Raw genomic sequence first — 21,097 nt, 5'->3', positions numbered from 1 at the left:
AAACAACACATTACCAGTGGAACAAAGTAAAAACACACAACCGTTGTGCGCCAAGAATTAAGCTGTTATGATTAACTGAATTCACATCCTGTCTAAAAGCAGGATTATATTTCATCCCTGTGAAAACATGTTCAGGTTGTCTTCACATGGAATCAGCCGAGTCAACTGCGCCATGAAACAACCAATCCTTTTTATCTGTTTCACACTTTCATAAAGCTGTTGCATCTTCATCTTCATCTTCGTTGTACTGAATGTAGGCTTCAGTAAGAATTGAACCGACTGCAGTTTGTTCCATGACTGCAAATAATAACAGTTCATCACTTGCTCGAAATACCAGTGAGAATACAAACGATGATGACTCACTTGTGGTGTTGTGATGTAGTTGAGGAACCTTTTGGCTTCATCCTCCAGAGAATGACTCACAGCAGCCCAGGGCTCCAAGTCTATGTGCCACCGAGGAGTCTGTTGTGAAGCACAGAAACACACACACAAAATATAATCAATAACGATAAATAGAACATTAAAATTGACGGTTATTTAACTTCAAAGTAGGCCGCTCTTTCTAAAAGAAATCCAGAGCAAGGACAACAACAAAGAGCGCTTTATTCACCTAGGTTTTATAACACTTGTGCATAGCTGCTGAAGGAACTAGGTCACAATGTCCTCCGTGGATAATTTTACCCCCAACCTGTGTGTCAAATCACAAAAAAACTGCACATTTTTATTGTTTTCTGCAACATTCGGCCTGCTATTTATTCTCTTGTATTCTGCGCTCCAAGGTACAGATACACACATATCGACTGTAAGTCCAGCTGTGTTTCATAGTAAAAAATAAGAGCTCAGATTTCCCCATCAGTTTGCTGCAGCAGCACATTGCTGTGATCACATTCCTGAAACCTGGCAGAGCTCTGCTGCACAGCCTGCTTCATTTATACAGGAATGTGTCTGTTTACGATTTGAAGAAAGGCGATGGAGATGGAGAGAAAAGAAAACGAGGATCAGAGCACCGATGATGCATTTGCCGGTTACACAATAATTTCTTGGGTCAAACAACATGTCCAAGCGTTCATTAGCAGCGCTGGTATGAATTATCCCGAGTGATTTCACGATAGAGTGCTCCCCTGCCCGCGAAACTACTGCATTGTCATTTTGTTTTATAGGCACTGCAGTTTATTTTCAGATTTGTTCATGGTGATGCACAGATTATGTTTGTTTAGTGAACAAAATCATGTTTGAGTTTGTTCAGTGCTGTGGGCACATCTGGAGAGCAATCTGCAAAGGGCACTTTGGTGACATAAGGTCTGTGTTGGAATTCTCCCCCATGTTTCCATTCTTCTTTTCTTCCCTCTCTCCTCACAGATATGCCCTCCAGTTTAGTTATGCAGGCTCAACACATTTTGCTCTGCAACAATACAGTTCATGCCAACAAAAATGGCATATGTGTGATTTCAGGGGTGTCAAACTGGGCCAAATCCGGCCCACAAGAGCTTGCAAAGAATATAATAAGTTTATTATAAGGTTACGTGCTGCTTTACAGGAGCACGTTGCCCATAAACTACATGTCTCACAATGCATCTCATTTTGTGAGATGCGCACTGAAGAGACTTGCAATAACTAGCAATGATTTGCCCTAGACTTCTGCTTTCAGACGTAGTTAATTATGAAGTTATTACCCTATCTGATAATAATCCAATGCAGAGGAAATATTGTAAAATAATACGTTATTTTATATATTATATATATTTATCTATGTATATTTATATAGTCTTAAAGTTACCACTGGCCCTTTGAGTGCATCCATAATTCTAATGTGGCCCGCGATGAAATTGAGTTTGACACCCCTGATTTAGATAGTGTTTATGTCAACTCCCTCATATTTCATTTTTGTAACAAGTGGATAGTTCACATTCATAGAATAGATATAATTGGAGGGATGAAACCCTCTTTAATGGTGACACACAGTGACATTCGGCCTCTGCATTTAACCCACCCGTAGGAGCAGTGGGCAGCTATTGTACAGCGCCCGGGGAGCAATGGGGAGTGAGTGGGATGGGGGGTAGTTCGGTGCCTTGCTTAAGGGCACCACGGCAGGGCCCAGGAGGTGAACTGGTAGCAGTCCATACTCCATACTCCATATTTTAGGTCTGGTCGGGGACTTGAACCGGCGACCCTACGGCTCCCAGTCCAAGCCCCGACTGACTGAGCCACTGCCGGACACTCAAGCACACACAGAATTCGTACACACTGTATAATTGTATTCACTTCAATCATTATCAGCATACAAGTTGAAAGAACATGTTGCCCAAAAATTTCACATATAAACAAGTATGTAGACTCATATGTGCACACACTTTTATAAATCACTTAGGTACACTCCAACAAATGCATCATGTCTGCGCTGCATTTAGATTATCTACTAATGCGTTTTCCATGGTAGGGCTGTCTTTTCTTTTCCAATACTCTTGCACAATGAAAAATGCATGCAAACGTATACATGTACTATATATTACCTGCACATGCACTCTAATCACTCTGCTTATACATTTTCTATCGCAGCACAGTTGGGGTCATTTCTTAAGTGAAGCTGAAGCTGGACCTGCCAACGCAGAAAGTCAGCTGTCATTTTAATGGCTGCATTTCTGGATCCACACAACACTATTTACTGTTTGGCATTTAATCCTTTAATCGATTTGCGGCGTGTTAAAACATCTGAATGCTTGCCTCAAACCTCTCTCTCCTCCCTCTCCATTTCTGTTCCTCCTTCTCTGACTCTACATCTTCATTTATTCTCTTTGTTGTTTCTCTTGCTGCCACTTTATATTTCTACAGTGTCTCAGTTAAAAAATAATTGCACCTGTGGCTTCGACATATCAAGGTTCAAGGTTCTTTATTGTCAAACTAACATTAGCTACAGAGTAATTATGTCGTTGAAAATCTTAGGTCACAGGCTTCTCCAACAATGCAACACAATAATACAGATAAGCAGAACATATTAAAACAATATGATAAACATACTTAGAACAGATAGGGTGATGTATGTGCTTAGGTGGGTTTAAGACTATATTCATTGTTTCCTTTAGTTAGAGTTGCCACCGAAAGAAACACCACAACTTGGCCACACAACAGAGAGCAAATACATGTATAAATATGTAATTGTATGTCATCATCATTAATGTTCTAGAGCACCATATAGATTGAATAATAATAATATTAAAAAAAGAATATTTCTTCTGGCTTTTACCTATCGCTAAGCCTCTACGGGGAGACTGTTGTTCAACCCTTCCATAAAACTATTTTGCAATGGCCAAAAGTTGTCAAACAATCCCCCTGCAGATGAACAAAACTGAAATAACAACCTGAACCAGCCTTGCTCTGAAACTCTTACAGTAAGGCCAGGAGAGTTTGACAGGGGCAGAAACACTGCATGTCGGTCTAAGCCTGTTATTTATACGTAAACAAAAAACATCTACTTTTCGGAATCCCGGGGGTTAAGAAAGCTTGCAGCTGCCCTTTTTAATCTCCTTACCGAATCCTCCCTGCAAAGCTCAGCTATCAGGCCCATACATCAGCCCAGGACAGGTTGGGACAGGACTGCTGATCCTAGAGCAGATATGTTGGTCAGTGGACTCGCTGGGAGTTTGCAGAGTGTGAATAACAACATAAAGGTGAAAAGTGGAGAACGAAAGAACAATGATGTTCAAGGCAGACATATTGCATGAAAGGAACAGAGATATTGACATATTTTGCCAATGGAAAAAGGTGTGCTTAGCTTTCTAGCTGAAGGTCTCTACTAAAAAATGGCAGTTATCTAACTCCAGCAACTCAGACTTTCAATCCACGTCTGTTTTCCTCGCAGGCGGCAATTATTTTCTCTTCATGTTAAGGTATTTGTTGGAAATTAAATCTGACCTTTATCCAACAACATTTTTTTTTATTTCTGCATTACAGCTAAGATACAAATAGAGATGTTTTTGTGCCTCTACGCACACATTATGCTATGCATGTCTGGGAGCTATTAGTTACTGCTGAATCATCACTTAGCAGCGGTGATGAGATAAGTGTAAAGCCTCATGTTCAGTTAAGCACAACAAGTGATCAGTGCCTCAGGGACAGCAGAGGCAAGGGGTGGTAATAACAAGCACACAGAACATCACTCCAAACTGTCGAGCCTCAGCTCTTTAGACCTTAATCCCAAGACATTAGATATAACAACATCCTCAGCATGAGCAATTCAGGTGGCTGCTTTGAATGGAAGGATGGATAATGGACAATTTGGATTCTGTCGCTGTGACGACATTGGGAACTTCAAACGGTTCTGAAGGAAATGTATAAAACATTTAATATAACATACTGTATTTGGCAACTAATTAAAATCACTGAAAGAAGTTGAATCGTCAGTTAAAATGGAAATTCTGAAGATTAAATTAAACTTCAAACACTGAGATATCATGACACAAAGTAATGTACGTGAGCTTGCTGACAAACATTTGCATAGGATTAATTTAAAATGCTGAATGTAGTTGCAGTAGATACAGTATAGCACCACTCCGAGTGTAAGTGTAAGGGCCACCCACTGGTTCCCATTCAGATTAACACTGTTATCTCATTTTTTCATCATTAGCTGCTAGCTGCCATCTAAGCTGTCACCAGGCTGAGAGCTGTGGGGAGGCAATCCCTCAGTCATAGATATGCTCTGAATAAAAAGTGCTGAAAGGAGTAGATGATTCAGTCAAAGCGTAGTTGATCCATTTAGCTGGAAACTTTCATTCAAGAGGTGAAAAGCTGACACCTGAAAAAGTATCATTTGAATTTTTTATTTAATCCATCTTTTAATTAACCAAATAAAACCAATTGAGATAATTCTTTGATATTACAAAATATATTTTTTATTTAATTAATCTTGAGACAAAGTAAATTGAATGCACCTCAAAGGTAAACGAGTAACTAAATTGCTGTACATTTGTCTTTGATCTTGCATTTTCTTTTTCCTGCCTTTCATTTCCATTTGATCTGTTGGGAAATGGATGTTTTTTGTAACATCCCTGCTCCCTCTTTGATCGCTCTGTTATGGGGCCTTTCTGCATGGCCTGCCTTGTCTTGATGGAGCTGGGTGTGTTTGTGAATCTGTTCCTCTCAGCCTGGTGAGAGAGAAGTGTGAGCAGCCAGGCCAAGCATGAGTAACCCTTCAGGGAGGAGAGGATGGAAGGGTGGACAAGAGATGACTGGATACAACAAGAAAGGACAGAACAATGAAGGGAAGGTGGTGAGAAGAAAGGAGGATGAGCAGAAGGCACACTACAAAAACTCGAGTACATTTGTCTAATATGTACTCAGAATATGTGTTTACACTTGCTATAAGACTTCAGAAGTGAAAATGCAGTGAGATATAGGGTCTTGTTTTTAGACAATGCATCATCTTGTTAAGTCAAATCTTATCTTCAATCTTATTGTGAGCTGTGTCTCAGATGAAACATATTTCTTTTTCTAACTAACATCAGAAAAAACAGAACACTTTTGAGCATTTGCGGCTTATATTGTAACACAACATTTCCTGATTCTGGTAAAATATAATTCAAAAATAAGTACTCCCAGATAACTACAAGATCTGATTTATCTAAATATTCCGTCTTATTTCAAGAAATCTTACCAAGCAAATTTTCACTATTGGCAGATCTTTGTACTTATTTCAAGTGAAAACACCTTGTTTTCATTATTGTTTAAGCGATTTTGGAGCAGCATTTTTTCCAGTGAAGAGGGTTAGATGGACCTGAAAGCAGAGAAGGAAATGTACCTCATTGTGAAGGAATAGAGTTTAACACCTGTATATGGATTAACACCAAGAATCAAAAAGGCGTTTCATATCGATCCATGATGGCCAGAGCATCTCAGAGAGTGGAAACAAATTATAGCTGGTGTATCAAATGTCACGAGGTGAGCTGTGCCTATTTGGAAACCATAAGGCCACAGACACACTGCTGCCAAGTCGGCCCTGTCTGTTGGTAAAGTGCCGAGGTGGCAGAGTGTCAGACCTGCTGCTCATTGTTTAGAGATTGCTCTCAGAGGAGTCTATAGCACCAAGCTGAGCAGTCACCAGGTTCAAGCTTTCAGTTCAACACTGTGAGGATTGTTATTTTAACACTGTTTTGAAGTTAGGCAATGGTCTTTGACATGCTACATTTTCCTGACAGCTTGAGTAAAAAGTGGACAGCGCCTCGGTGCCAAATCAAGGTCAAGACTTGCGATGGAGTGGGCAGACAGAGACGTTTTGGTTTAATGAAACAGCAGGTGGCTGATTCACATTAGCCTCCCTCTGATTTCCTGTTAGTGAATCCAAAAGAGAAAAAGAGAATTAGTGAAGTAAAATGTTTTGGTTTCTTCTGTGATGCTCAGAGCTTTGATGCAATGTAACATTTATCACAGCCTCGAGCTTAATTATTTTTAAAGAAACATTATCAGTTTGTGAATTGCAAAGTTACAGTCGTTTTTTTACAAGGAAAATAGAATAGAATAGAATTGTATATGATAATAGTGAGTCAGACAGGTTTGATTTATTGGTCTGATCGGAGATTTTAAATCACCGAAATGAAAAGCTTTCAGGGGCACATTGTGTTGTTGTGATAGACCAAACATTGAGAGCATAATAAAAAGTGAATGTTGAAAGGATTGATGCGGACAGCATGACTGCATAATAAATAAAGCATAATCACAGAGAATCAGGCTTACTGAGCTCTATCGTTCTGACTAATCTGGTAGATATGGGGAGACAGACAGTCACACCAGACCCAGCTGCCTCCGCTTCCTGCACTGTCATCTCTATTCCTCTGGCTCACGGACCAATCCCAGCTCACTTTCAGAGTACAGTGAGAGACAGAGTGGGTATAACAGAATTAAAGAGGAGGATTACCCTGATCTTTTTTAAATAAAGGCAGTAATCTCAGAAGAGTTTAGCTTGAGTCTCAGAGGCAGAGTGATGTGGAAGAGTGGAGGAGAGGAGGGATGCATGAGCAAGTGGGTGGAAGTTAACTTTAAGTGAAGGAGAGAGGAATTGGAGGTTGAGGAACAGATGGTGTGTAGATGAAGGATGAAGAGATTGCTGTCCTCTCTGTTCTGTTTTTTCTTTGTAGGACACATCTAACAAACCCACATCTGGTATGCATTCATCAGAGAGAGCTGGACAAATAATCCTAGAAGTGTTTGTATTACAGTGGTGGACTTGAATTAATCTTTGAATATCATTTGACATTGATGCTATTAATTCATGCGAACGACACTGAGTTTCATTACAGCACACACACGCACCTACGTGGCAGTCTCTTTTTATGTCCATCTTTTTATGTCCATCTAGCTTAAATCTAAGTTGATCTGTGAGCATTGCTTAACATTCTTTCCAGTGCAAAGCATGTGCATATTCCTGTTTTTGGTCCAGGTGCATCATTACAAACATCCTCAATATACTGTGTTCGGCCAGAAGAACTATACCAGTACTTTGAATCTTTTACGGAAGTGCATGACAGACTACATAACACATTATGAGTTGAATGAAAGATACATTCAAGATAATGGTAGCATCAAAAGGGCATGATAGATTTCTTTGCGGCAAGAATAAAAACCTCTCAGAAAACTGACGTACCATTTTAAAAATAAATAATGAGTTCTTCTCCACTCAAAGTCACATATAAATCGACTTCCAGCCCTTTTTCTTTTATGATTGCTGCACATTTCCAGCACTGTCTTAACATTGACTGTAAGGGTAACATCAGCCATTTTGACAGCAAAAGTGTGTGTTTGGAAGACTTTTAATAGTAAATCTTTGAAGAGAGCAGTTGTCATTTAAAGCAAACTATTACAGTACACTTTATGGTATGTAGCTGATAGAAATCCAATAACAATTTGTGGTTTTGTGTAATTATGGTATTATACATAGCCACAGTGGGGAATTACACTTTTTAATGGCCTTGTAAAATTAACCAAACACTGCTCGCTGCTGGGTGTAATTTGTTAAGGAAAGGCAGCTGTGTGTGTTTTGGTTTGAAACATTCCCATCAGTTATGTAAGGTTTCCAGTAAACAACACTAAACAGATGCTCTTATCACACACGTACATACATTGACATACATGCATACACATTAAAGCCAGTTGGAGTCCTTTCACATCTCATGGCACATGCTATCAACTTAAATATCTATGGGACTTGCGGTTGCCTTGGAAACACAGTCCATCCATTCACATCTTACATACTCATGCACACATTCATAAATGCATCCAGGCATTTACAGATGCTGCTATTCTCGCCAGACACCAGAGCACATCGGTATACTTGTAACTCCTTGCTGTCCTAAAGGTCTCATATGTGATGAAAAAAAAAAGTAAAAAAAAAAGGTTTGAAGAATGTTAAGTTGGCCGCTTCCCTACTTAACATTCCTGTAATGTATGCCATGTGAGCAAAGTTGTTGTCTCATTTGATCCTATCCTGTTTGGCCACCGACCAAAGAGACAGATGGAGGCTTATTGTTAGCAGGCTTGCAGTTAAAATCGGCTTGTGAGTGTGTGAGTCAATCTATGCACGCGCCTGTCTTCCTGGACACTATCCCAGATATGAAATCTGTGTTAGATGTTGATAAGAGCAGAGGGAGCCCACTGAGCACCATATGACATGTATTTCCTGAGATGGAGCTGGAAAAAACCGAGAGTGACAGCAACATGGACAAAGACAGGCAGTCATTTTAACTTTCTGCTCATCCTTTTTCTATTCTTGTCAATCTGTCTGTTTGTTTGTTTTTGCACATAAATAATTACTGAATATGAAAAATTAAAGAGATGGCAAGGGGATGTATATTATAGTCTTGTCATAGCGTAATTGTCCATGTTCATGATTGTTATGAGATTTGAGTTCTGCCAACATCATGGCTAAGCAGTGGTGTCTCCAAAAGCACTCGGCTTTTTGTGTTTCTAATTTCATCCCCCTTCTCTTTGCCTGCCATTCCATATGTTTTCCATTCTCATTATCCCCTTGTAGCATTTATCAAATACATACTGAATATATACAGTGGTAGTGAGAGGCAGAGATAACGTTTTCAAAGCGGTTTAAACAGGGCTTTAGAGGTACCAAAAGCTCTTTAAGTTTGTGTTCCTGAGGTCCATTGGCCCTCTCTGTTGCTTTAAGGGCTAAGTAGGGTTTGTTGCCTTTGTAACTAAACACAGGTACACATGAAATGCCACCACTATGGGGTTTTTGCTACATAAACAAACCTTTTGGGTGATACACAAAGGGCCATTTTGTAGAAGCAGGTATTAATGGTGAGTTTGAATGTAAGTGTAAAGAGATGGGGCAGAGTAAGTGATTGGAGCGAGGGCGTCCCATTTCAGAGGTCAATGCACTCATTCATATCAGTTGGGGGGGAGACCGAGAACTTTCCGGAATGTTCCAGACAAGGCGTCCATGTCTGAGGGGAGTATTGTGCGAACGAGACTCTGGACTTGACAGTTTGACACCGACTTTTCCCCCTCCAGTGGGAGTCTTTGTTAGATTCCAGTTAGCGCACACAACAGACCCACTGTTAACTCGGTCGATAATATAAAGAGCTTGAAGTAGCTTCTGTTTTCCATATGCAACATATGGTTTTCATCATCTCGTTTGAGTCAGGGTTGCTATGGATCTACGATTAAAAGTGGAAATCAGAAGCCTAAGCCCTGAAACCTTTTTCTAAGCTATACTTTCAAGAGCAAAGTCTTATAAAAACAGAGATTGATTGGGGATCCATAATGTTCCTATTTATGAGATAATAAAAGAGGTTTTGTCTTCTCAGCTGCAGATACACTCTCAGATGTTTCTCTTGTTAAAAAAGTGTGTAAATCCTTCCTCATGCGATTAAATAGTCATATTTCTGTAAACTTTGCCAAGAGGGGGTGATTGATTATCTGAAAGGTCTCTTTGTGCTTTTCCCCCCCATATAACTTTAGTTAGACTGAGATACTAATCTCCCATTGAGCAAGCAAAGCTGCTGGAATAGAGCCGTTTACTTCTCCAGGGTGGCTTGCGTGTGCAGGGTGATGTAGGAAATCAAAGGGCTTGCATGTCTAAACATATGTATTTCTCAGCTCTGATTTCATGGGCCCGGCTGTTTCAAGGTGCTTGTGATGCTATGAGCGGATTATTTTGCTCTTGTTGCAGCCTGCAAAATAACAGGAAAAGACAAACCTTAAAGCTAACATTTGACAATTGGACAATAAGCTTATGTTCCTTCTTGCTTAGAGGCAGATAAAAAGATAAAAACCAGGATTAAACAAACAAGATGTAAAACAATATTTAAGGAGTCGCTTGTAGGTAGCCTAGACCACTGTTTTCCTTTTGCTTGCAGTGTCTGTGCTAAGCTAACTGTATCATTGCTGTGGCTTTATTATAGGACCAGGCACATCGTGGTATCATTCCATTTTTATTTAACTTTTGGCATGAAAGAAGAAAAGCTTATGGTATTTCCCAAAATGTTGAACTATTTGTGTTGGTCAACCATCTGCTGCCACCATTTTTTCTTTAGGTTATTTACATTTCAGTTTTAACTTACTCCAGTTTTGTATTTACATTTAAACAATTAAGTGACTCATGACTAAACCCATACGTTTTTGCTTAAACAAATGTTGCTTCAAAAGGCTATATTTTTCCTTGGCCATGAAGATTTGTGTAGAATCAGCCAATATAAGAGTCTAAATAAACGTCAGCTCTCTAGACGTTGATTCCTTGAGACTCTCTGGTTCCCAGGATGCCCCAGCTAGAGGTTAAAGAGGCCTGAGAACTGACTCCAGTCACACATTGGGGATTACAGAAGTCAACCTCTCATTCTTTATTAACTAGCAGCCTCTCTCTCGCTCTCTCTTTCTCTCCCTCTGTTGAGCCAGGGGTCTTTCATATTTCTAAAGCATGACCAAGGTCACTGGGTTTCTGCGTTATAAATTCCACTTGAGGCCCAATACTGGCTGGCAGTGGTTGGCACAGACAGCACAAGGTGACATTTTCTGTTCTGGCTTTATACCAACACTAAGCTAATCATCGTTCCGAGTATTCATTCCAAATCCCACTGATTCTTACTTGAGGAAAAGTCATTAATACTAAAAATGAATAAGATAAATGAACTTATGTCCCAGTCTAATTAAAGAAATCATTTGCATCAAAGTGCAGACTGCTCTGCCTTTTTGGTGGTTTTTGGTAGAATCAAATCACAATCAAAAGTGTTTTAGTCAGACAGAAGGAATTAGAGTCAACTCAAGGGACATGACAGTGTTTATATATTTCTCCTCTGGATTCCTTTCATTTCTCTTTGTCTAGCCTGTCAGTAAACAAACACCTAATTTGCATTTCTGAGAATCCGTCATTGTTTCTTACATCAGCAGGATAATAATGGAAAGTGATATCTGCTATTATTGCTATCTCCCACTGTGTGGCTGTGTAAAACTAAATCAAAAAGATCAGTTATTGCGAAGCGGTGCACGGATTACCTTTTTATTTCTTTATAATCCTTTCCGCTGGTTATACATTATAAAATCCTATTCAACCAGGAGGCCTGTCTCAAAGGATGCAGGGTTTCTCTTTGCTTTACTTATGTGATCTATGTGCTGCGTGGCTTTTGGCTTTGAGGTTGAGTGTGTGTGACATGTGAATGACAGCTGGCCCATCTGGGAGGAATCTGAGAGTGACACTGGGACATCGTTCCTATAGAAAGCTCTGCAGTGCTCACCCACTCACAGTACCTTCACTGTGAAGTAGGATTCTGTGGAGAGCAGGCAGGGAGAACTGTATAAACTTTATTAATCTACTTTGAACACTCAATTTTACATTTCTGTTTTGTTTCTTTCAATTGCAGGTTATACAGTAGGAGAAGTGATTTTAAAATGTATGAAGGATAAATCACTTCAAAGCTGCTTGTTTACCATACTTTTGGGAACATGCTGTCTTACGGAAGTGGAACTTCTGTTTGAACTATTCATATCTTAAACTGCACTGTAACTTTTTATTCATGTACTTTTTATTCATGTACTTTTTATTCATGTATTTTTTCTTCTGATGTTGCTTTTATTATCTTTTCTTTTTAATGACTGTTTTTAAATGCCTTTGTCTGAATGTCTTTCATTTTTGTAAAGCACCTTGAATTGCCTTGTGTTGAAAGGTGCTTGCCTTGCCTTGCCTTACATTTGAGAAAATCATGTCTCAATTGTTGCTGTAAGCACCCATTTCCTCTTCCTCAAATATTTTCACACGCAAGGGAAGTTGGAGACTTTGAATTTGTTTGACTAAATGAGGAGTTTGAGGCACTTGTTGCAGTTTAGCACCGGGTCAAGATGGTCCCTGTTATCCCAGAATTTGAGACCTTATAAGGTTGCTTAATATGATACTTTCTAAATTGAAGGTTTAAGTTACTTAATTGCACATTATTATAACGTATATACACATTATAGTCTGCTGTAGATGGGGAACAGGAAGTTTCATAGGAATTGACTGTCACGGAATTGGTGCAAATATGTATGTCATACTCAAATTGACAAGTCAAAATGTTGGTAAGGCTCCGACATTTTAGCTCTAGCTTCATCAATTTAAGATATATAAAAAAAACAGAAGATGGCCGAACTGGGGCTACAGTGACTACATGAAGTCATCTGTCCAATACACAGAGACCAAACTGAAATCAACCTTCTATCAAACTACCCTATTGTGTAAACTTGGATTAGCACTTTTAAAACAGTTTTGTTTTATTATGCTAATGAGCAACATGCTAACAGACCAACCGAGGATGATGAACAGGAATGTACAGCACCTGCTAAACATCAGAAGTGTTGGTGTTGGGGCCAATACTGCCTTATGCAACTGCAAACCTTGACTTTTTGTTGTTGCAATGTATTATTTCTTGATATGTAACATAACAATGCACCAGCATACTTTGTAGTAGCATTTCCTCCTCATACAATGGCAGTGAGTGTAGGAGGCATAGGGCTAATAAGCATATAGAGTCGTCTGGTAACTTCTGGTGATTTTTGAACTGCTGGCAGCCAATCTTCTTTTCAAAAGCTTTTAGCTGGAGCGATTGAAATGTGTTGGAGTGCTTCACTGTGACTTGGGGGCAGTAGTCTGTTTATTACTGTGTTAAAATAAGGAGGCTGAGTCATCAGTGCCTGTTGTTTCTGCTCTGTCTCACTGTCTCTCTGTCTCTCTCTCTCTCTCTCTCTCTCTCTCTCTCTCTCTCTCTCTCTCGAACACATTTCATGTCTGTCTATAATTTACCCACTCATCCCTTTCCTGTTTCTCCTAGCAGGGAAAACAATTCTACAAGAGGTAAATTATTAAAGAGGATGTGTGTGTGAGTGTATTTATGTGGATGCCTGACAGCTAAAAGATAAGATTTCCTTTAGATTGGTTATTACTACAACAAACCCTCAGGCTCTCTCTCTCTCTTTCTCTCTTTCTCTCTCTCTCTCTCTCTCTCTCTCTCTCTCTCTCTCTCTCTCTCTCTCTCTCTCTCTCTCTCTCTCTCTCTCTCTCCGTTTAACTGCCTCAGAGATGGAAGAGAAGATTATGTGTTTAACTGTGTCACCTTGACTTCAATAATATGCCCTACAAATTAACCACAATCAACTGTAAATGGAAAATTAAAGTTTCTTATTTACTGATATAATGAAATAAAAATGGAACTGGTCACAAGAGAGTTTTGTTTGTGTCTTAGCAGCATTGAGCCACACATAAAACTCCATTAACAGATCATTCGAAACAACAATTTAGTATAGAGATGGTCTCCAGCCATGAAGCAAATCATCATTTTAGTTACGGTTTGCTTCAATCTCCCTTACGGATAGGTTATATTAAATGAATAATAATTATTAAATGTACCATGTACTTATAGGTAATACAACACTGTCAAATGTTAAATCTATATGAAATACATGTGGTTTATTGTTCATGATCTGGTAATTGATATCAAATTCAATGTAACTAAAAAGAAAAGCTTTGAAGTGTTCAGCAATTATTTTAGTACTGTGGTTTTATTTAAAGACAGTTTTTGTTTGTTTATTATTGATGTTATTTTGGCGCGAGCTCTTCTTGAAGTGTTACTTTAGCTTTCATAATTGGCGATAAAAGATTGAACATAAAAAAGATGAAAATGGATTCTGGTTTTAGTTTTCTATCCCCTCCACATAATATGTATATGTGATATTTGATGAATTGAAGAAGACTTGATTCTCTGGGAATGCAATTATTGGCAACATGTGTGAATCTATTCACTGTAGTTATAGTAAATCGGTTTTATTAAGATTGACACAAGCTCATAAATAGGTAATAGGGAGGTGCACTAAAGCAACATAACATCTTTCCCCAATGTGTTGAGAGCAGGACAGGATCCATCAAAAAGGCAAAGTCTCAGAAATACAAAAAAAACACTGAATGTTGTGTTTCAAATGTGGGGCCCAAACTGATGCTATCCCTTTCAAATGGCACGCCAAACCCCTCACATGGGATACGGCATGCAGACTCTAATTTTCACAGGAGTACATTGCAACTCACTGAATACCAACTATTCAAACCCATTGATATAATCCAGAAATCATGAAAACAATGTGTGCTTTGATTGGTTCAAACACAGCTTTTTAAAGCTGATTTCACCCAGTGTTTTTGTAAAGCACCAGTCTGTGATGGCTGCTGGCTAACAGGCTATTTTTTCCCCTTGCCTACTTATAACTCAGCTCCTATAGGAATGTTCTCTTGAATCCCTTCATTGCTATTCATCAAGGTCACTAAAGGCGTCCTTGTCATTTTCCTTGCAGAGCAACTGTCCTGCTTTGCAGCCCATTATGTATTCTGTAAAGCCTCTATGTGCCTGGAGGAGAGAGCAGCTTGAGATATCCCTCTCTCAAGCTAGAGAGAGTGATATGTTTAAAAAAAAAAGGGTTGATAAACCAAGAGAATAATGGGCTAGAAGTGGGAGGCAAGACTGAAGTTTTAATTTGAGACAGACGGGAGATAAAAAAGCAAGATGGAGGATGAGAGCAAGGAGAACAGGGACATGGTAACATCACAGAGCAACAGTGATCTTCGAGATGAGAGCCTAAAGCAAGAAAAATAAAGAAGGGGTGTAGGTAGAAAGAAAGAGAGTGTTAAATGGCTGCAGCATTTGACACAGAGATTTCATCAGGGCCCCTTAAGGGCATCTTATGTGACACATTGTGTGTTAAGAAGCAAGGAGAGCGAGCATATTGTGGCATGCAATATTTATGGTGCACAAGTGCCCATCTCTCGATGTGGCATAATAGCCCTGCAGTGATTTGAAAAACATAATTCAACACCCAGTGCTGTTGCCCCCCAGTCTCTAGTCAATACATTAAAGATTTAAACACTAAAGTGTGTACAAGCTTTTTCTGCCTCAGAGTTACACAAAGAAGAACTTCAGTAGAGGGGAAGAACTGGTCTAAAAGAGGGATCAAGGAATGACAGAATAGGGTGGATGGGCGTACATGGGAAAAAGGAAGTGAAAGAGAACAAAAGGAAGATGGATGGATCGAAGGATCAAATGACAAAGAAAGAGGTTAGAGTAAATATCTCAGATGACCCAGAAAAGGCACAAAGAGACACAATAAGAGGGAGGTGGCAGTTTTGTTAAGCCGGTACTTTAACACACCCTTCAGAGGTCAAAGGTCAAGCCCCTGTAGTGTGTATGTGGATAGGTGTGTTAGCGCCTTGCGCCTGAATAGCTCTTTGTTAGATTTGCAACTGATACAAAAAAGCCAGAGGGGACTGTTTGCTGGTTTGATTTGTGGTTTAAGATACCCTGATTACAAAAAAGTAAATTGCACCGCCAGAAACCCCCGGTGAGAAAACTCTTTTTCAACTTCAAAGCATCTCAGAGGCGCTCATTGAACATGCCTCGATTGTGCTGCCTGTGTTCCTACTTCATCGCCCTCCTGGGATTACTGAGCTTTAAGCCAGTGACTCAGAGAGATGGAGTGAAAGCCCCTTATTGAGCCACTCTACGCTGATTTAGGATCAGATAACCTTACAAGAATCTTAATCGCAGCAATTAAGGACTCAGAAGTCGAGGGGTTATTAAACATACCTTTCTGTGGGAGCGTAGGGGTGGGCAGCATGCAGGTGAGGGCTCCTCTTTGTCTTCCTCTTTCTTAGTCTGGCTGTCCTTCTTTAGTGTCAGGACATAAGAGATTCTCCTTTTAATGCTCCTTTCCTGCTCCTCTGCCTCTGCTTTGGTTCTGCTTTGTTGGCCCCAGTTCTGACTATCCTGGGTGGGACGTCCCAGGGGAGCAGGTGTTCCCCGCCAACCGGTCTCCAGGTAAACATGAACACACACACACAAGCCAGTGAGCAGAACACCCACACGCAGCAGCAGTCCCCAGGTGAGTCTCTCTCTCCCCATGTCCCTCTACTCTGTTGTCCTTTCTCTCCCCTCAGTCCATTTCTTCTACTTCAAGTTTGGTTTTTCTCTCTGCTGTTTCTATCCCATTCTTCCTGTGATTCTTCTTAAAGAGTTATGTTCTCCTCTCGTCCAGCTTCCCTTCAGGTCCAAAGTCCTGACACAGAGCAGCAAGTTAATGAAATACAAACATGTCAATGAAACCTCTGCGCATGAGTTATCCCACATGTGTGAGCCTGCATCTTAACCTGAATTTGAGCATGCTAAAGTTCTGTCATGAGGCTCTGCAAACAGATTCCAAAGTACAATGTGTGCCGCCCTCTTTAAAAACTTTAGGAACTCCCTCTCACACTCTCAAGTCCCCCTTTTCCCAAACACACACACGCCCCTTTAATTTTCTTTCTGTCAGGCTCATATCACACACACGCACCCCTCTGTTGCTCTGCCCCCTCACGTCCCGTCCCCCCTCCCCAGACTCTTGGGTTACTGTGTAACTCTAGATATGGGCAGGGCCCTCTCAGCAGCTGCGAACAAGTTGGTGCTCTCTCCAATCACAACAGCTTTGCCTGGATTTGTACGCTTTTGTTTTGGCCATGAAAATGGATTATGGAAAAAGACATCTGATGTGTTAAGCTTCTCAGTTATTTTCCCTATTTTCTATTTCCAAAGACATATTATTACAAGGATCATTTTCTAACCATGTTCCACTAAAGAAATTGCAATCTTTATATAGTGAGTGCTGTATGCCAAACTGACATTTTGTGTTACTGGCAAACTCTGGCAACTTTCTGAAACTAGTTTTCTTTGGCATTGATTTTTTTTTAAAGAATTTGCAAGCCAACGCCGGTCTCGGTATCTTCTTAAATTATTTAATTAACTTTTTCATTGATTTCTCTCCAAAGCCCCCCTAATCTGCCATTATTTTTGAAAGCAATTGGTAATCAGAGCTCCTTCTTGGGGGTTGTATATTAAATATGTTATTGATATCTTTGACTAAAAAGGGACTCATAATTTATCATGCCAACTAAAGCGGATTATTTTTGGCTCACAACATTTTGATTGGAGGCAAATTGGGATTTGGCTGTCTTCAGAGAGCTTAAACTACGAAATGAAATGCAGGATAATGATAAGGCTGCTTTTTTTTCTGATGCTTAGAATCAATTACAAACTTTTCGTTTGGATAGTGGCTTATAAATAGCTCTCTACTGCCCTCTTTGGAGTAAAATAATACTTTCACTGCCTCTATTAGTAGAGCATATGCATTAGATGTCAATGAAAAATTCCAACTCAATTTCGTATGATCTTAATTTACTTTCTGACCATTTTTCCACAATTTACTTTCTAAAGGCTATAAACATACATGTAAACGACATAGATTTGTAGTAACATTTGATTCTAGATAGTCATATCGACGGTGAAATAAGGTTTATTTCAGGGACAGTGGCACAATTAGGCTCTGCTTGTATTCATGCAAGTTACATAACATGTTTAACATACACAACGTTTAAGCCTCTAGAAGAATAAAGTGATACATTTATTTTAAAACCAGTTTTGTTAAATCTGCTTAAAATCTCTTTACATCCCTTTAGCAATCAATGAAAGCAATGCTCTCACAAAAAGAGAAATAAAAACCTGTCAAATATTTTTCTTGAAATGATTGTTGGCCTGCATGCCTATCTCACTTGACAGCTGCATCAACCTACAATATAGGGGTGTCCTGATTTACATTTTCAATCTATTGAAATAAGCTTTCAATTACAGTCATTGGAACATAAAAGGTAACATTTTCCTTGTGGTTAATATACCCTATGCTGAAACTCAAATTAATGACAAAAGAATCCATCAAGTGTATTTCACAAAACTGAGACTTGCAACTACCCAGATCTCTACTGCCACCCTGTGGTTAGGTTACACATGAACCCTCTTCACCTCCATATGGAACTGATTACAACCTGATGTGAGTGTGAATGCCTGACCAACCATATCTGGGCTCTCGGTTTTTACACATACAGTGGGTGGCAATGTTTGACTGAATGTGAGGACGGATTATGTCATGTGCCTACTCACAATAAAAAATCTATTGTATTCTAAAAAATAACAAAAGGACCTCAGAATATCGCACATGCAAATGGAGAATTTTTTTTTTTCTGGGATGATCATAGGAGTCTTTTTTCCCTCTGTAGACATTCATACACATATTGAAATTATTTGTTACATGGAACACTATATGCAAACTTGTTTCCTCTCTTCTCCTGTCTTTATCAAAATAAGGTCCAGGGAGCAAAGACCATGTTAACTTGATCAATTGGCTTCTTCTTATTGAGACGTGTCAACCAAGCTTTGGCTCACACAATTTCTGTGCAAATATGTGAGTAACAGCTATAAAAAGTGTGTGAGGTGAGGTTACAGATCGGCACATTCCTTTTTAGGTTTAGAAATGTAAGATAAAGAGTGAAGACTACATGCAAGTGGGAGTTCCCTTACGCTATCACGTAAACAAACAGCAGGGCCTCTGATATAAGACTGTGTGTTATTGGCAGGTTTCACAACACACAAGGTAAAACAAGATTAAACCAGACTGATTTAGGTAAGTCTGCTCCGTAAAATAAATTTAAAAAACACTGTAACATAGATAAGAGTCGTTGCTCGGTGGGAAGCAGCCAGGTTGAGACAGGAGCAGGTGATCGCTAGGGTGTTTGCTTTCAGTTGAGGCCCAAAATACTGCATAAACACACACATAGTACATATTCCTTCACCCATACACCCAGACCCACTGGCAGAGGAGGTGGCACTGGTCTCCTGCTCTCTCCCAAATGGAGCTTTTCCCTCTACCAACTACCAAACTTCTCTCCTTCCTCCTTTGAATTGCATGCCGTTACTGTAACCCATCCTATACAATTAACCATTGTTGTTCTCTACCGTCCACCAGGCGCCTTGGGGGACTTCTTGGAGGAATTAGATAATCTCCTCTCACACATCCCTGAAACTGGCCCTCCCACTGTGTTTCTCGGAGACTTCAACCTACAGACAGAGAAGATATCTGAATTAATATTTATTTTAACCGCCTTTGCTTTCTCACTGTCTCCATCCCCACCAACTCATAAAACTGGCAATGTCCTTGATCTCATATTCTCAAGGAACTGCCCTACTTCTAACCTCTCTAAACCCGCTTCACACTTCGGATCGCTTTTTCATATCATTCTCTCTACCACTTTCCAAACATATCAAACTAATTTCTTCTAATTCTGCACCTGTCCGCCTTAACCTTCGTTCCCTCTCCCCCTCTATTCTTTACCTCATCGGTGCTCTCAGCCCTCCCTTCCTCTGACTCGTTCCAACTCCTGCCTCCAAACTCTGCTGCAGAAACTCTCCTCTCTACTCTCTCATCCTCTCTGGACTCTCACATCTCGGCAGGCTCGTCAGTCCCCTCCTGCTCCCTGGCTAAATGACGCACTGCGTGCTAATAGAACCATCCTTAGGGCAGCAGAGCGGAAACGGTGGAAATCCAAACACCATGACGACCTCCTAATCAGGCTTTCCTCTCCTCTTTCTCCGCTTCGATCTCTCAGGCAAAAAACACTTTCTTTCAAGATAAGATCCAATCTTCCTATTCCAATCCCAAAAAACTATTTTCTATCTTCTCCACCCTCCTTGACCCCCCCCCAGATTTCCTTCCCCCTCCTCCCTTTTTTAACTACTTTGAAAAAAAGGTTGATGATATTCGCTCTTCTTTTTCTGACTCACCTTTACTCACCACTGGGTCACCAGACCCACCGTTCACCCACACACTAACCTCCTTTTCCCCTCTCTCTCCAAGTGAGGTTCTTAACCTCATTACCTCTGCCCGTCCTACCACCTATCCCTTCAAACCTCCTTCAGACTATCGCTCCTGATATTCTACCGTTTCTCACCCATTTCATCAACACTTCTCTAACTTCTGGTCACTTTCCAAACAGTCTCAAGGAGGCAAGAGTAAACCCTCTCCTAAAGAAACCCACTCTCAACCCGTCTGATGTTATAAACTACAGGCCTGTCTCTCTCCTCCCGTTCCTGTCTAAAACACTTGACCGCGCTGTCTTTAAACAACTCTCCTGTTATCTCCATCAGAACAACCTTCTGGATCCGCACCAGTCTGGTTTCAAGGCAGGTCACTCAACAGAAACTGCCCTCCTTGCTGTCTCTGAGGAACTGCACACGGCTAAAGCAGCCTCCCTCTCCTCTGTCATCATCCTTCTGGACCTGTCTGCTGCATTCGACACGGTGAACCATCAGGTCCTCCTTCGCACTCTCCAAGAACTTGGAGTTTCAGGCTCTGCACTTTCCCTCCTCACCTCATACCTCAAAGACCGCACCTACAGGGTAACTTGGAGAGGGTCCGAGTCCGACCCTTGTCAATTAACTACAGGGGTCCCTCAGGGCTCTGTTCTTGGTCCCCTCCTCTTCTCCTGGTACACAAACTCGCTCGGATCAGTCATTAGCCCGCATGGTTTTTCATACCACTGCTACGCTGACGACACCCAATTAATTATGTCCTTTCCTCGCTCAGAGACCCAGGCCGTCGCACGCATCTCTGCTTATCTAGCTGACATCTTTCAGTGGATGTCTGCTCATCACCTCAAGCTCAACCTAGACTACTGCAACTCCCTCCTGGCTGGTCTACCTGCATGTGCCATCCGACCTCTGCAGCTCATCCAGAT

General features: G+C 40.4%; 1 protein-coding gene across 1 annotated transcript in view; it reads right to left on the bottom strand.

Moving 5' to 3' along the window:
• mettl24 (methyltransferase like 24) overlaps window positions 1-16,730 on the bottom strand; it is a 28,022-nt gene extending 11,292 nt beyond the window's left edge. Inside the window, exons 1-2 of the mRNA XM_010790343.1 lie at window positions 16,089-16,730; window positions 364-462 (exon numbers count right to left, since the gene is read on the bottom strand). Coding sequence (XP_010788645.1) covers window positions 364-462; window positions 16,089-16,403 — 414 coding nt within the window. The 5' untranslated portion in view covers window positions 16,404-16,730. The remainder of the gene's footprint in view (window positions 1-363; window positions 463-16,088) is intronic.
• Window positions 16,731-21,097: the final 4,367 nt, after the last annotated feature.

The sequence above is a fragment of the Notothenia coriiceps genome, unplaced genomic scaffold, assembly GCF_000735185.1.
Source record: "Notothenia coriiceps isolate Sejong01 unplaced genomic scaffold, NC01 NC01_scaffold00034141, whole genome shotgun sequence".
NCBI lineage: Eukaryota > Metazoa > Chordata > Actinopteri > Perciformes > Nototheniidae > Notothenia > Notothenia coriiceps.
The sequence above is the reverse complement of the archived record's forward strand: the minus strand, read 5'-3'. Positions and strand labels throughout refer to the sequence as shown.